Source organism: Athene cunicularia (genome assembly GCF_003259725.1).
Source record: "Athene cunicularia isolate RWA chromosome 20 unlocalized genomic scaffold, athCun1 chr20_part1, whole genome shotgun sequence".
NCBI classification, from domain to species: Eukaryota; Metazoa; Chordata; class Aves; order Strigiformes; family Strigidae; genus Athene; species Athene cunicularia.
In genome coordinates, this window is record NW_020799125.1 from 8,053,603 (window position 1) to 8,070,851 (window position 17,249).

General features: G+C 45.5%; 1 protein-coding gene and 3 non-coding genes across 7 annotated transcripts in view; all 4 read right to left on the bottom strand.

Annotated features, from left to right (window-relative positions):
- LOC113487526 (somatomedin-B and thrombospondin type-1 domain-containing protein-like) overlaps positions 1-17,235 on the bottom strand; it is a 41,722-nt gene extending 24,487 nt beyond the window's left edge. Inside the window, exon 1 of one of the 4 annotated variants that reach the window (XM_026862178.1) lies at positions 16,787-17,235. In XM_026862178.1, coding sequence (XP_026717979.1) covers positions 16,787-16,949 — 163 coding nt within the window. In that variant the 5' untranslated portion in view covers positions 16,950-17,235. Of the gene's footprint in view, positions 1-58; positions 5,614-16,786 lie in introns of those variants that run through there. The other 3 variants (XM_026862177.1, XM_026862176.1, XM_026862180.1) reach the window with 3 other exon arrangements.
- On the bottom strand, positions 9,452-9,541 carry LOC113487663. Its single transcript, XR_003399823.1, has one exon. It is a non-coding gene; the product is annotated as a small nucleolar SNORD12/SNORD106 (small nucleolar RNA).
- LOC113487665 lies at positions 10,330-10,420 on the bottom strand. Its single transcript, XR_003399824.1, has one exon. It is a non-coding gene; the product is annotated as a small nucleolar SNORD12/SNORD106 (small nucleolar RNA).
- Positions 16,940-17,029, bottom strand: LOC113487666. Its single transcript, XR_003399825.1, has one exon. It is a non-coding gene; the product is annotated as a small nucleolar SNORD12/SNORD106 (small nucleolar RNA).
- Positions 17,236-17,249: the final 14 nt, after the last annotated feature.

Consider the following 17,249-nt stretch of genomic DNA (forward strand, 5'->3'; position numbering starts at 1 on the left):
CTCAGGGATTCTGAAGAGGTTTAAGGGTCAGGCAAACCTACATGAAACCACAACTCACCAAACCTCTCACCCGTGGCTGAACCCAGTGATGCATTCCTGAAGGCCTGAGAGATCCTGTCTTCTGTTCGCCTTGCAGACCTCCCATGAAGCTTTATATCTTCCTCCTCCCAGCTCTTGATCCACCGTGGGGGGAACAACAATGCTGTGATGGACAGAATCCTGTCATCAGACAGAGGGAATATCTGATAAGGGTGATCTTTCCTCTTCAGCATGAGGGAAATTCATTAGGCTCATCCATGGATAGATGCCTTTGTCGGATTCCCTGTCACAGTTCAGACAGCTCATGAGACTGTGACCTTTCCATTTGTTTAAAGGGAAAAAAAAAAAAAAAGAAAAAACAGCAGCAGGGAGAACCCACCAATGCCACTTCCAGCAGCCTGCAACAGCGGAGTGAGAGAGGCACCTACTTGCCACCCGTAAGGAAAAAGCTGCATCACATCTCTCAGGCAACCAGCTGTGACACCCTTTGTGCCTGCTGCATCCAGTCCATAGCACAGTGAACCCTGCACCCAGCAGTTGTGCCACAAGTCTGGCAGTCACACACAGCCCTCATTCTGCTTTGTCACTGAGGAAATCCATCTGTGCTTCCCCTGGCTCTGCTCTATTCCTGCAAGTACTTTTCTCCAGGGCAGGAGGAAAAAAGAAAAAGGCAGGAAAAGAACAGCAAGGAGCAGATTTGTGTCTGCTTTATAAGCTAACAAGATGATTCAGAAGCTGACCCCTCCTCACCAAGCCTTCCACTTGCCAAAGGGCTATGTAATAGCAAGTCTACCTAGTCAGCTCTGCTAGAAAAAGGCCAGGTTTGCGTGCAAGCACATTCATCAAGTCACTGTAACTCATTTTGAGACATGAGATCTCATCAGCATCCCTCTCACCCTCACTAATGTTGCTACTTACCTTCACAGCCAGAAACTCACTCACGAGGACTCCAACACCACTTTGGTACCCAGCATATCATCCAGGATCAGAGGAAAGACTCGCAGGGAGTACGTGTTCAGAAGAGTGACAGAGTGTTTATGGAAGCAAATCATGATCAGAAGCACAAAGTATGTGTCACCCTCATGACACAACAGTAGCTGTTGTGAAGCATGTGCCCAACATATAGGTTGAGGTAAGCCAGGAACCAACAAGAGATGCACATTGCTGTTAGCACCTTTGGCAACCACCTTTTTCTCCAGGCAGTTTTCCCAGGCCCTATTAAGGCGTTTCCACAGCAACATAAACTGCTGACAAACAAAACTTCTCAGACACTTCCAGCCCTCCTCTGTAGATTTCCAAGAAAATTGCACCTATAAATATCCTGATGTTAAAAAGTGTCAGTGAATACTCAAAGGAAAAGTCTGCTTTGAACTGCTGGCGTCAAGGGCCTGATCCACATCCACTGAAAAATGAATTCACTCTCGAGACAGACCTTCCCACATGAGTGCTGTATCTCGGGGAAAATAATAAGTTTTTATCACCTCTTGGTAGACAAAATTCTTGCAAACATGAATGGAGACTAAGCCTGTATAATGTGTAACTATTACAGCAACACTCTCATGAGCCTGCAGGTGGTTTGCAACCATTTGCATGAGATAGCAGCCATCTTTCTTCATCAGCAGGACATTAAATTTTCCAGCTGGATTTGGGAAAATCAGTGGGGGTAAGGCAATATCTGTCATTGCTGTAGTTGTGCAGCACAAAGAAAGTGCACATACTCCAGGCTGCTAAAAAAGGGCAGAGGTAGAGCTTCTCACTGAGAAACAGTATCCAGAAGTTAACTGCTGCCTACAGGCTTTATTCTGAATGGATGTGCAAGTATTCCAGTGTCTGTGGGAAGATCAAAAGCATATGCCTCACCCTTTCACGTGAAGGGCAGCCCTAAACCAGAAGCAGCAGGCTGCGGAAGACACTGCGGCCACCCACAGCAGGAAATGCAAGCACGTGTGGAACAGACAGTGTGTGCGCTGCTCTGAGCCAGCCCCTGGGTGCTGATATCCCAGCCCACCTTCAGAGAGCAACTTTCATGGACAGACGGGCTTCAAGGAATCCACCCAGGCACGAAGCACCACGTGGGGCTGCATCTGCTCACCTACCACCCTCAACCACCAGCAGAGCCTCCTTGGCCCCCTGGAAGGACTGTCAGAGATGGAAAACGTGCCTTGGTGCTTCGTGCAGTCAATGCTTAGACCACATCTCCAAAAGTCACTCTGGCCCTGGACATCCTCGCTGAGGAAGGTAACATGAACCCAAGGGAGTCTGTGCAAAGTAGAGAAATGAGGACAGCCCCTGGCTTTAATATCTGCTTTGAGAAAAGACTAAGGAAATCAAACTTATTCTCAGCACTAGAGGGAAGACTTCAAGGTGACCCAGCCACAGCATTCAAAACCGAAGAAGTGACAGGCACAATAAAGTGCAAGACTATCCAGTAGACATTTTTCTAAATATAACACTGAAGAAATCAGGCAGATTCTTAGGTAACACGGACAGAAATGGTCCTGAACCTGTTTCTGTGAACCTAAAACAATCTTAGGGAATATAATGGAATTGCTTCAATTTACACCATGAATACGGTCTAGCACAAACAATATTTTTACCCCTCACCAAGACAACTCTGTTACTACCTGCAAGCCGTCAGGTGTTTCCCATCCACATTATAAAAGACTTGAGCCCATTGCAATCACTGGAAGGCCTGTGGCAGGGGCTACATCCAGTCATTGCTCATGTTGGCATTGAGCAAACAAACAGGTGAGAATTTCTTCAGACCCCAGACTACCTGTTTCTGTAGATGTAGAGAACAATCTCCAGCAGAGTTTAATTTACTGCGGAACAATCTAGAATGCTTTAGCACCAGTCTCTGGTAGGTATCACAGGGCAAAGGGGTGATTTTGGTGGTGTGTGCCGGGAACCTCAGTGGAAAGCCAGAGCTCTCACTGTGCCCTCTCTGTTCACCCTGTTGAGAGCACCAGTCCTCCCTCTGCACAGTGAGCTGAACCTGAGCATCAGCCAGGTTGTCTGAGCAAGAAAAGTCACAGTAGGGAGCAGAGGGATATAAGCTGCAGTTTTCTGCAAGATGGAGCTGCCAGAAGGCCACAGCCCTATCTGCACCCTGTGCCCAATGCTTGGATGGGAATGTGCCTGGGAACCTGAGGTTCTATAACAAACGAGCAGCTCCCAAAGTGACAAAACAGACTAAGGCTGAACCAAGACACCTGGCTTCACCCCACCACTGCAAGGGATCTGACAAAAAGGGTGGAAGAAGAACAGAAGTTAATAGCTGCAGAATATCTCTAAAGCACTGGATGCTGGAGGAAAAAGAAACTCTCTGCTTAAAAAAAAAAAAAAAAGTCAGAGTGCCCTGAAATATGGATCTTCCTAGGGTGATCACAGAACCAAGTTTTACTTCCTTGCCGTCCATGATAATGTTAAGCCTGTCAACACAGCTGATCTCAGATCACTTATCTATCCCTGAGCCGAGATGGAGGCAGAGGAAACAATGCAAATAGAAGCAGCAGTGAGTAAGGGACTGTGCTATCCCATAAGCTAATGCAGCCACTTAACAGATGGGTCTAGAAAGAATATAATAATCACCATGCAGTGAAAAAGATGCCTGGGTCTTTGGGAATATAAATGTTAAACCTCTCACTGTGTATGAAAACATGTCTATTAAAAGCAACATCAGACAGAGAAATAATCTGTGATATTTTCCCCTCAAATGCTCATGGCACCAAGAGAGCAAGCTGTTTGAGAAAAGTAAACATTTGCTTAAACATACCAGCCTAGTGAGTGACTCCAGATTTTGGGTTTAGAAAGTTACGTAAGTACATACAGCATTGTCTGTTCCTGCTATAATTGACAGAACTGACAATTCTGCCTCAATCCTCACTGCCCTGTTCAGCCACTTCACAGCAGCAGAATATGAGCTCTAGACATGCTGATTATCTCTTGCTGACCTGTGAGATCTAGTAGGGAGCTCTCTGTGCAGAGAAGAGAGCTGTAAATTAGCCTTTGTCCAAAACATACCTCCTGACTTTCACCTCCTCATTCAAAACATAGCAGACACACTCAGGAGTTGACCGGTGCATGCACAAGTCCAGCAAGCAATGGAGCAACAAATGCCAAGGACAGCTCTGAGGAAGAGAGCTGCAAATTGCTTTAAATTCAATGTCAAACCTTCCCCCCAACCTTTTATCAAGGAGCTATATTAAGAGATTTTCAAATGGGATGATCTGACCTCCATGCTTGGTGTAGACAATAGAGATCATTTCTCTATTAACTGCTGTAATAGTTGTACTAGGAAGTCCACTGCAGCTCAAATTTTTGAATAGCTTACGGTAACCCACAGAATTACCTGAGCTCATAACATAACACACTGCTGAGAACCCACAGCTGGCCACTGTCAAGTTCAGCCAGCTCTCTATTACCAAAGGTGTCTGGTGAAGCAGAAGGTAGGATATCACATATAACTGAAAAAAAGATGTTATGGTACTAACAAACATGACCCCAGCCTGTGTTTACCAGCTGTGCCTACAACATAACTTCATTTTCCTGAAACTCTGTCCAGACAGACTTTTGGTAAAGGCAGCCACGATCACATATTTGAGCATGTTATGTGGGAATTTGGAGTAAAGGTGGGGAAGGACTGCCAGGGGATGCTCTCTAGACCCAAACTAGTTCCAGAAAAAACTGAATTAGACAGATTTAAAATTAAGCCACGCCTAAGATGCCCAGCTGTTTGCAGGCATATCAGAAACTCCAGCAGATAAAAGCTTTGAAGCAAAAGGCTATCAGTACAGGAGACCTCTCCTCCATCTCTGCTCCTCTAAATAACGGCACTTGACAAGTTCAGATGTTACTTTTTGTGTTTGTCTCCACTTTGTCACACTTCTTGTTCTTACAGATAGGCTAATGACCACTGGTCTAGAGGTTTATTTCAGCACACTGCTATAGTGACAAGGTGAAAGCATCCTGACTACATACACACAGAACTCAAAACAAATGGACAGTTTGATGCAGAAACTGTTTGGCCCTTACTCAGCTTTGGGTAAGGCATACACACAGCACCCCCTACAGCTGCCAGCTCAGAGATCTCCAGACTCAGCTCCCAGCTCCTCGGTCTAACTAGCCCCTGCATCCAGACTAGACAGCATTCATGGGTTACTACAGCTGATCAGTTGTCTTCAGTTTTGTCTTCCGTCCCTATGCATATGTGCAATAGGAGCAGTGCTTGAATCCTGACCTGAGCAACTTTTCTTGGAGAGGTAATAAAACATGAAAAAAACATGTTCAGCTACATCTGTCCTTATGGCTCCCACTGGACAACCAGCATGCTCCAGTCCCTAAGGTGTGCTTGCTGGTAGATATGCTCACTAGATTATGAAAGTGATTTTATTAGCAGCAGTTCTGATCCCTCATCAATATGTTGTTTCAAGAGATTATGCTGCTTACATTGATTGAATAGAGAAAAATCTCTGCCCAGTTTAATGGAAGACTGCTTTTAATGCTGGTAATAGCTAATTTCCCCCAATTGCTGTTTCCTGCTAAACATACATAAAGGCCACAATCATCTCAGACACCAAATCCCCTCCATAATCACTGAAACTGTTATATATGCCTTTAGTAGCAGAAATACCCTCTAAACTTGTAGTTGCTGTAAGTAACTTCCAATCTATGAGTATTAAATTAGGGTGTTGCTATCAGGAAGCAAAAATAACACAGCAATACTTCAATGCTGCAAGAAACATTCCTTAAGCATTACCTCAGCCTGTTATCCAGTCCTCACTTTTGCCCTTCACGTACTTCAAGCTGACCTGCCACTGTTGGGCTAGCTAGCTCCCCGTGGCCCTGCACATGTACCCAGCTGCTTCCCCGCAGCAGCCCCTCAGCTGGTACTTCGCATGCACAACCCATCTGCTACAGCCTTCCACAGGCCCAGAACCAGCACACAGGAACCTTCAACAGCTGCCAGGTGGCCCTGCTCCTCCAGAACCTAATGCTGCTGCAGGGGGGTGGGATTTAACCCCATCCCTAACCTGCTGTGCTACTTCGCAACAGCAGCACTTGGAGAACAGCTACTTCAGTCATTAGGCTTGCGTTTTGAACATGAACCTGCTGCATGAAACACTGCAGGTTAATGTATATCCCACTTCTTCACATCAGCTTCATCTGAAGGGGCTATTTATTTCATTTGCATTATCAGCAGGGCATACAAATTCTACCAGACCAGGACCTGTGTGAGACATCTGCATCATGCAGACAGCACTCCCAACTGCCAGGCTAATGGGCACAGCAGATGGAGAATGCCCTCTCCCTCCCTGCAGAACCCCTCTGCGTATGCAGACATCACATGTGGGCAGCACAGGTCTATTGACAGATTTTTCACCCCTACCGAGGCCAGATGTATAATCAATTGATCTGGGATATTGAAGTCAGAGGTACAGGAAGCAATACATCTTAGGGTTCTTAACTACCTCTCTGGTATTAGGAAATTAGCTGTTAGAAAAACCTTTAGCTTCCTCATGTTTAGTGGTTCACTACTTTAGCACATATGTACAATTAGCATTTCATTCTCCTGTTCTGCAAACCTGGAAGTTTGCCAAACAGCATCCAAGGAAAGGCTGCAGGGTTTGGATGAACATCTGTCACTAAGTTTCTCTAGCCAGCAGCAGTCATTCCCATGAGCTGAACACACTGCACAGGGAAAATGTCCAAATCCTCACAGAAGCTGACATCAGCTTCCCTTCCTTCCAGACTGCTGTCACTTTTCACTTTTCTGTAGGACTCACGTATGAAAGAATGTGCAAAGCAATGACTTACCTGGGAACAAGATAATCTACACCTTTTACCAGGCCAGCCAAAGTCCCCACTGAATTATATTCTGCACCAGCTGCTCCCCACACAGGATCTAAGGGAGAAGCTGAGGGAGAGCCCTTGTCCAAACAGAGGCCAAGTGCAGACTATGCCTCTCCCTTTGGTCCAGAAAACAGACCTGTTGTCTGCCTTTAGCACCCAGCTGTTAGCTACAGAGAACTGTGCCCTAGCGATGCTTCCTGCAGCACAAGTCTCAGCTTAAGCACTTTTACTTCAGGGTGTGTGAAGCTATACTGCCATGAGATCATGCCCCTTTCTCCTAGCTTGAGGTACAGGGAGCTCCACATAAGAATCACTACACCGAAGCACTGTTAACCATCCAAACTCCCAAACCTAATTAGGAGATCCAGAAATTGGCTATTAAAGGCATGTAAGAGTTTCAGTCACCAGCTGAATTCACCCAGTACCCAGATTTTATTAAATACAGGCTTTGGACAGTACAGAAACACAGACTGTGCTGCAGCATCGAAGATGCCCCCTCCCCACTTTACAGGCTGCCCATGATACACCACTAAAGCTTTCTGAATGACAGGGGAAAGCTGAGACTTGAATCCCCGCTCTCCTTACATAGAAGGCCATCCTCCCATACTTGACAAGTGCTCTCTAAGGAGAGGCTTCCTTACTTTCAATGATTATGTAAGGGTAAAATATTAGGTACCAGGTGGCGAATGCAGCCCTTGCAGACAACAGCATCCAATTACATTAAACATGCATCAAGTTCCAGAATTCATTAAACACCTCATACCAAGGGAAAGAAAAATACAACACCCTTCATCTGTAAGTTGGCAGGACACCAATTTATCACTCCTGCTAGCTCTGAGAAAAGAGCAGGGCTGTTGCAGGATGATATGAATGCTGTTGGACAAGGTATCACAAGCAGCAGCACGGAGAGGGACATCATTAGCAGAAGACAGCTTTCTCCTGACATCACAGCAGGTCCCCGGACAACTTCTGACAAATCGCAACCTGCCAAGAAAACAGCCAACATTTTGTCAGTCCACTCCAGCACAAACAGCAAATATATAGTTTTCAAATGCCCCCCCCCCCCCAAGAATGGTTAGACAGCAAAGGTTGCTCTGCAAACTGTAAAAGCTTCTTCACTGCCAGGCACTCCAAATAGGATGTACTCTTAAAATTGTACTGTGGGAGCTTTTATAGTAGTACTTGATAAAAACCTGGAGGAGCTGACTGAGCAGAGAGTGCCAGAGTAACATATTTGGTCAGCTCTACCAGCTTCACCATCTGACACAGACCACTCACTCCTGAATTCAAGAGCGCCACATAGAAAGGTCACATTTATGCTCTTCATAGATACAGGCTACCAAGGAGACTTCAGCCTCCCTGTAGCTACAATAGCTGCACAACAGGCACCTGAACAGCAACACAAGGCTGTAACTGAAGCCAGTGACAACAGCTGTTTATCCAATAAAGTTCTGTTAAGCATTTTCTAGAGCATTAGTGAAATCCTAATCAAACAGCCAAGTTTTCAGATGTCACAAGAACACCAAAAGCAATCCCTCTATTGCAAATAGACACATTGCTGGAAGCTGACTTTCATCCACACTTCTCCAAAGCATTGAGAACCTCCCATCAGGAGTGGGGAAAAAGAGTAAATAACAAGAACAAAAGCTCCGTGACTCTTTAAGCAGCACCTCATTTTAACACTGCTTAAATGGGGCAAAACAGAAAAGGTATGCTTCTGCCCTTAAACTGAAACCTGAGAGAACTTCCTGTCACTTTCTTGAGCAATAATTCTTTCACTTTTGATCCTCAAGTCTTTCATGGATGTCAGTGTTACACAACCAGTGTTACTGTCTATGCAGACAGCACCCTCCAGTGCTGCCCACCCTCAAAGCACACAGTATACATGTAGTTTCCCTGCAACAGAAGTGCAAGGACACATAGCCTCAAGATGCAGCCACATGAGGAACTGAAGCCTCTTGCATCTGTGGAATCAGTCTGGCTAAAACAGAAGTTTACAGCAGCATTGCCAATCTGGTGGGGGAAAAAAAAGTCTGAAGTAATCATGGCAGATGATCTTCAGCTGAACATTAAAAGGCAATCAATTACATTTGAAAAATCACATCCATAACAACTGACAAGGTATTAATCCCTGCAGGAAAGATAACAAAAGGAAACTTGAGTACTTCAACAGGTGTTGATACTCAGGTCCAACAATTACAAGGGCCCCTGATACAATGCTCAAATCTACACATCTGTCAAACCTCCAAGGACACTGACCTGGCAAAGCATTGTAGAAGCAACCCCCATGCAGAAAGGTGTTTTTTCTCTTTTTTTATTTATTTCAATGAACATAGGTGGATCAAAGACTTACCACTCTCCCCACCAGAGGGGCACAGATGGTGGAGCAAACCAGGCAATGGCTATCATCACACAACTCATCACTGCCAGCCAGAGCCATCACATCAGGTCTCCCAGAGGCTCCACACCCCCTCTGCCTTTGCAGCACCCTACAAGTAAAGCCAAAGAGAACAGTCAGCACCAGGCCCTGCCAGGGTATGGGACACAGCAGCACTTCCCTGCTGGTGCATCAGACATATCTGGCTTGAACAGTGAGAAATCAACACTGTCGCTCTGATGGGGAAAAAAATCAGTCATCACTTACACCAGCAAGTCCCCAAGAGTTACATGGCTGCACACCCTCACTGCTGTACCACACTGTCACCTCCCCCAGCAGATCCACAGGGACTGAGTGAAGTAATGGCAGAGAAAGCAGCAAAGCCATGCACACGTATGGCCACTACTGAACATTGACATCTGCAGTCCCCCCACACTCCCAAGTTGGCCAGCAAGGGGCAGAGCAGAAAAAAGACTCAAGAGGACCAAAGGGACACACTTCAGCCAGGATAGTTCCTGTCCCTTACTGGGGCAGCTGCTCTGAGCAGCAGATCACCTGTTGTCTCCATGCAGGGTGTCCCTAAGCTTGCAGATTCCTGTTTACTAGCCACACCTGCCACTTTGGACATGGTAGAACAGGAGCAACACAAGGCACAGAGGACCTTGTGGCAATTCTTCTGCATGAGGGAAATCTGTGTTTTCACCTCTACAGTATCTACACTAATGTTCAAATTTACATGTCAGTCAATTCTCAGGGACAAAGACTTCTAGAAGCAACTCCCATGCAGAATGGTAATCCCCCCCCCTTTTTTTTTTTTAATCTAAAGCAATGACCAACAGTTACTTTAAGGACTTACCATTCTGACTTGCTAGAGGAAAGCATGATGGAGCAAACCAGGCAAGTACCCCATCACAACACTCATCACTGCCAGCCAGAGCCACCACATCAGGTCTCCCAGAGGCTCCACACCCCCTCTGCCTTTGCAGCACCCTACAAGTAAAGCCAAAGAGAACAGTCAGCACCAGGCCCTGCCAGGGCATGGGACACAGCAGCACTTCTCTGCTGGTGCATCAGACATGATCTGGCTTGAACAGTGAGAAATCAACACTGTCGCTCTGATGGGGAAAAAATTCAGTCATCACTTACACCAGCAAGTGAAACCATAAGCTGGTCTGAAATAACTCTCTAAAACTCGTTTTGGAGTTTTAGAAAGTAAGTATTCTTTATTATGGTGCCAGACGCACAGGAGATGGCTCCACCTAATGTGCACACTGGGGTATTCAACAGCACCAAATATATATGGTTAAAGTGTATGTATTCATCAGTTTCCCAAGAAATTAACATAGTCATACAATTTCCTGGAACTCATTTAACATATGCAAATGTCCTTAGCACATGGGTCCTCATATTCTTTGATCGACAGACTTTCTCACTGTGTCCACTAGCTGAACTTGGCTTCTGTGCATGCTCAATCCTATTCCCCACCTAGCTTACATACCTCATTATCTACAAAACCAGTCTGCACTAGTACTGCCCCCCTTATCTAGTCTATGCAGAGATTGTTTCTATTATTGAAGATACATTGAAAAAGGCCCTTTCTAACTTACAGACTCCTAACTGTGAGAAGAGCCATCTCACAAAACTGTGAAAGGTGGGGGGATGGTCTAATGGATTTGAGTTTCTTTTTACCCAAACATTAAGTCTGAAGCCATTCTTCATGATGATGTATTTTATTGACAATTCTTATGTTCAGGACTACACTACCTAACATACATCAACCTGACCAGTTAGTTAGAAGGAAGGCTTTTCCTGGCATGTCCCACACAGCCAAAACCATCCCTTTCCTTTAGGTACTGACCAGGAGGTGTGTTAGAAAGTTCCATTAGATAAATGCACCAAGTTTTAGGCAACGCTCCAACAAAAGTAGTATTTTTCCAGTGTGAGGCTGGACTCTAAGTCTTAACAATGCTAGAGGTAATGCTGAGTCCATTTCAAAGAGACTTCCTGATGTATTTAAGCTTATGGTTCATACTTTCCACCTTCCCACTAGACTGAGGCCTGCAAGGTCTGTGTAGGTCCCACTTAATGTTTAATAGCCTACTCAACAACTATTTTGGCTATAAAATGTGGGCTTCTGTCTGATGACATTCCCCTTGGTACCCCAAACCTTGGAATTACTTCTTTTAGCATCACTTTTACTACTTCTCTGGCTGTACTGATGTGACAGGGAAAAGCCTCAGGCCATCCAGCATAGGTATTCAATAAAACACATACCTTCCATGCTAGGTAGTTCAGTAAAATCTATTTGCCAATATTCTCCTGGTGCCTGTCCCTCTATTGTCTTTCCAAATTCAATCTTGGTTTTGTGTCTTTGGATTATTCCTGCAACATTATCTCACATCTCAGTGCTTGGCTTAACCAACTGTCATATTTCGACTGATAATTATTGATTTTTTAAGATGTTTTACCAAATTTTCTGTTCCCCAATGCACAGCATGATGTTCCTTTTTATTAGATTACTCATAAGGGAATATAGTACCACTCCTTGACCAGAAGAGATGACTGCCCATCCATCTTCTCGTTTCTCTGCTTTTAATACTGTTATTAAATTTAAGTCATGTTTATCATACACTGGTTTCTCTGGCAGTAAGTTTTTTTACTGGTACTATAGCTACCACTTCAATGATTTTTTTCTGCTGGCCTCTTTGCAGCCAAATTGGCTAACTCATTCCCTTGTCCCTGGAGTTGTCTGTCCTGACTGATGTGCTTTACAACGCATAATGGCCACCGCAACAGGTATATTTATGCTTTCTAAGAGCTTCAGAATTTCATGTTTGATTTAAGTTCCTTTCAGTAACAAGAGTCCTCGTTCCTTCCATATAACTCCATGTGCATGTACTATTCCAGCTGCGTACTCGGAGTCAGTCCATGTATTTACACATTTCCCTTTACTCAATTGCAAGGCCTGAGTCAGGGCAATCAATTCAGCCTTCTCAGCAGAAGTGTTCGATAGTAAAGCCTTGGTTTCAACTGTTGATTTTATAGTAGTCACAGCATATTCTGACAGTCATTTCCCTTCTTTAATGAAGCTACAAGCTACTACCATCTGTATACAGTTCCCAGCCTGGGTTAGGCAAAGGAGTGTCCTTTAGATCAGGCCTAGTTGAATAAACTTCTTCAATGGCTTGCAGACAATCATGCTCCAGGTTCCCTTCAGTCTGATGAGCTGAAAGAAACGCTGCAGGATTTGCAATAGATGTGGTCTTCAGGGTCACATCGTCCTGTTCCAGAAGTACTGCTTGCTACTCCAGCATTCTACTTGGAGATAGCCAGTGTCCACCTTCTTATCCAGTACTGTAAGTACCATATGGGGAACGTATACAGCCATCTTTTGTCCCATGGTGAACTTCTGGGCTTCTTAATCAGTACAGTTGCTGAGACTGCTCTTAAACATTGAGGCCACCCTTGGCTCCCTGCATCCAGTTGTTTGAAGATACAGGCTACAGCCCATCTGGACTCTCCTAAGTGCTGCATCAGGACTCCCAGAGCCAAGGTCTATCTCCCATGAATGAATAATTTGAATGGCTTCTCCAGGTTAGGCAGTCCTAGGGCAGGGGCCTTCATCAATGCTCTTTTAAACTGAGCATAAGCATTTCAATTTTTCTTAGTCCACAACAAAGGCCCTTTTGATAATTTCAGCAGTTCATACAAAGGCTTTACCATTAGTTCATAACTAACAATCCACAGGCCACTCCTAAAAGTGTTGTTAACTCATGGACACTTCAAGGTTCAGGAAGTTGACAAATTGCTTCTTTTCTGTCAGTACTCAACTGCCTTTGCCCCATGAGAATGTCAAAGCCTAAATAAGTTACAGCGTTTTGTGCTATTTGTGCCTTTTTTTTTTTTTGACATTTGATAGCCATTTAAACCAAGGAAGTTCAGTAAGCTAATGGTTAATTTCATTCTTCCCAGGAGCTTCCAGCAAGCAGTGTATCATCCACATATGGAAACATTATTACTCCCTTGTTGTCACCACAGTTCTAATTCTTTTTCAAGTTGATTTCCAAAAATAGTTGGGCTGTTCTTAAATCCTTGCAACATCACTGTCCAGGTATACTAAGTTTTTCTTCCTGTATCAGGATTCTCCCACTCAAACACAAATAGCTCCTGACTCTCAAGTTCAAGTGGGATACAGAAAAAGGCATCTTTTAGGTCTAGTAGAGTGAACCATCCCTGTTCTTCAGCCAGAGCTGTCAACAGCATATATGGAATTGCCACTACAGGGTTGAGTATCTGGAACAATCTGATTAATAGCTCTTAAATCCTGAACCAACCTATATGATTTTCCATCTGCCTTCTTAACAGGTAGAATTGGGAGTGTTAATGTTTGGACTCCTATTCCTTTAAGCAAGCCATATTTCAAAAATTTTTGTATGAGGGACACTAGTCCAATTTTGGCCTTAAGCGATATTGCTTTAATCTTACCAGTAGTGATCCTGGTTTCAGTTCTATGCTTACTGGTTCAGCTCTCTGATTTCTGAGGGACTTCTGCCCAGACCACAGCTCAATTTCAGGTAGGATTTTCTCCACTATCTTCTCGACCTCCTGCAATACCACCACTGTGGCCTGGACAAATTTAGATTTTGGTATATATAAGTTGTTCAACATTTCCATCTCAAAATTTAATTTCAGCATCCAACTTTTCTAGCAAGTCTCAACCAATTAGGAGCTTTGGTACCCCAGGCAGATACCAAAATTGATGTGCCAACCACTTGCCTCAGCAGGGCCTGCAACAGTCACCTGCGAGTTTCTTCCGCCACCAGTGTTACCTCTGTCACTGCACCTTCCACAGACATCAACCAACTCCTTTCTTGCCCTAGAGAATTCAAGTTCACTATTCAGAAGCTTCCACCTCAGCCTTGGGGCCACCAACATTTCTAAGTCTTCCTGCTGCTCATTCTGAATCAATTTTAAACATCTGTCCATACTGCATGACAACACCTCTTCAACACCCTTCCTCTACTTGCTTCCCTTTATCCAAGGCCAACACTAAAGGATCACTCGAAGCCACATTCACTCCACACTACTTTTGCCACTCAGTGTGTTGCCTTACTGTAAAGAACACATCGCATACAATACTTTTATCCCATTTTCCTTCCCTTCTCAAAAACTAATTGCAGCAAAGTATTGTAATTCAAAGTCCCATTCATAGGCCACTTTTCTCCATCATCTAATTTATACAGTGGCCACCACTGATTACAATATTTAATTAAATCATCATGCTTTGCAGCTCCACCAGGGGATCCTGTAATCTGTTTCCAATGTGTTAAAATACAACCTAAAGGCGATTTCCTTAAAACTCCCCCACTCATAAGATGATCCAGCACTTACTAATTTTAAAAACAGGGAAACACAATTAAACACAAGAGATTACACACAAAAGTGGATCTTTCACACAACACCACAAACAAGTAATTATTACAACAAATAGAGTTCTGGTAACAAGTACCTCAGTTACATTCAACATTTGCATCAAATAAAACTCTAACCCTTGGTTAATCCAAAGGGGAACTTGTAACCCATCACCCGGGATTTTAGCCCAACCTTGTGTAGCTTTCACTGCATCTGACAGGCAGGCAACCCAACCAAATTCCCAAAAGAATGCTTTAATGTTCACAAACCAGTGGTCCTTTGCTCAAGGGCTCTTGGTCCAGTTATTAGGGTCCTCTCCATGAATTCTTGGTGCCAGCTTAAATTCCACAATTCCAGGATCCATCAAGGCTCAAGAGTGGCGTCCCACCTGGGTCGCCAAATTGATACCATAACCTGGTCTGAAATAACTCTCTAAAACTCATTTTGAAGTTTTAGAAAGTAAGCATTCTTTATTGAGGTGCCAGACAACAGGAGATGGCTCCACCTAATGTGCACACTGGGGTATTTCAACAGCACTAAATATATACGGTTAAAGTATATATATTCATCACTTTCCCAAGAAATTATTAATATAGTCATACAATCTCCTGGAACTCATTTAACATATGCAATGTCCTCAGCACATGCGTCCTCATTCTTTGGTGGTCATCTACAGTCTTTCTCACGGTGTCCACTAGCTGAACTCTGCTTCTGCACGTGCTCAATCCTACTTCCCACCTAGCTTACATACATAGTTATCTAAAAAACCTGTCTGTGCTAGTACCGGCCCCTTTATCTATTCTACTCAGAGATAAGTTATCTCTGAATAGGCTTCCTTGTCTACAAACATTTGGCCTAACTACACAATTTCAGTGGGGGAAGAACCCTATGTCCTTCAGTTATTTTACCAAGAGAGCTGGCTGGTTGGCCTGCAAAAGAGGCTCACGGGACAAGAGAAATACTACAAAAATCCGGATAAAAAACACTGTTGTATAGGGCTTCCGTGGCAGAGCACAAGGCAGCCAAGACATATCTAACAAAGAGGTGGCCGGCAGAGGTAACACGTTATGCACTTTCGCAGGCCCAGCCTTTACAGCCACAGAAAGCCTTCCTGACACGTGGGCAGGTCAGAGCCCGGGCAGCGGCAGCGGCTCGGCCACGTGCACCGCATGGCCCACGCCGTGGCCACCACCGCACGGCTTCCAGCAAGGGGCAGGGGAGGAAAGCTCCAGGAGCAGCCCCGGCTCCAGGGGCCCACCGCAGCCGGGCCGGCTCTGCCCCACACCAGGGCTGCAGCAGACTGCCCGCCCGTCTCCAGCGTGGCCCTGAACCCAGTCCCCCGGCCACGGGGGCCATCAACCCAGCGCCCTTCCCAGGCTGCAGATTTCTCACCCTTCCACACAGCGGGAGCGAGACGAGGCACAAAGGGCCTGGCTGCAGGAAACCCTCTGTCAGCTCTGCAGTGTTATAAATTGAGACCACAATGGATCATAATCCAATTAAAATTTTATGAATTATAGCAAGTAGAATATGAGCAAAGACAGCGCTGGACGGCAGGGGAGTCTGCGCTCCGCCAACTGCCGTACTGAGCAGTTCAAACAGTCCCTTTTTATACATCTTTACTTCCGTGTTCATGAAGTAGTAGAGGTACTCTGCGCATGCTTCAGTTGTTGTTAGGGGGTCGTTTTCTGCCTCTTGGTGGTCGCTGAGGCCGAAGTAAGGAGTCTTCCTCCTTTGTCCCATAGTTGACCCCTTCACTCATATGTCCTTATACGGGGTAGTTTGTCCTGTTTCTGTCGGTTCCTGGACATCTGGCGGTTATCTTATCTTACACAAGCGGTGTCTGGTAGCTGTTTGCATAATCTATTTCATATCTTTTGTTGCCTAACCTTTACATTGAGCTTAACATAAATCTTAATAAACAATACCCTAGTCCATAGTTTCTCACAGCAGTACCTAGGCTAGTGGTCAAACCACCCATCGACAAAAGTCTCCTGGGACACCAACCTGACAAAGCGCTGCAGAAACAACTCACTGAGAAGTACATATATAGATGCATTTTTAAACCAGCGAGGAACAGCTACTTTAAGGACTTACCATTCTGACCTGCCAGAGGCTCAGGCCTGGCGGGGCACACCAGGCCGCTGCCCCCATCGCACGCCGGCCCTCCATATCGGGTCTTCCCGGGGCCCTGCGAGAAAAGGCAACGGGGACAGTCAGCGCCGGGCCCTGCCAGGGTGCGGGGCACGGCGGCGCTCCCAAGGTGCATCAGACACGATCTGGCTTGAACAGTGAGAAATCAACACTGCCGCTCTGATGGGGAAAAAAACTGTCATCACCTGCACCCGCGAGTGCCCCACGGCTGCACACCCGCGGCGGCCACACCGTGCTCCCGCCTCCCCCAGTCGGTCCGGGACCTTCCCGGGACGGGAGGCCGCTCATCGGGAAACACCGCAGGAGCCCAGAGAAGAGCACGCGGGGATGGGGCCCCGCGGCTGAGCTGAGCTGAGCTGAGGCGGCCGTGCCGCCAGCCCACGCGGCCCCGGCTGCTCCTCAGCGGGCAGCGAGG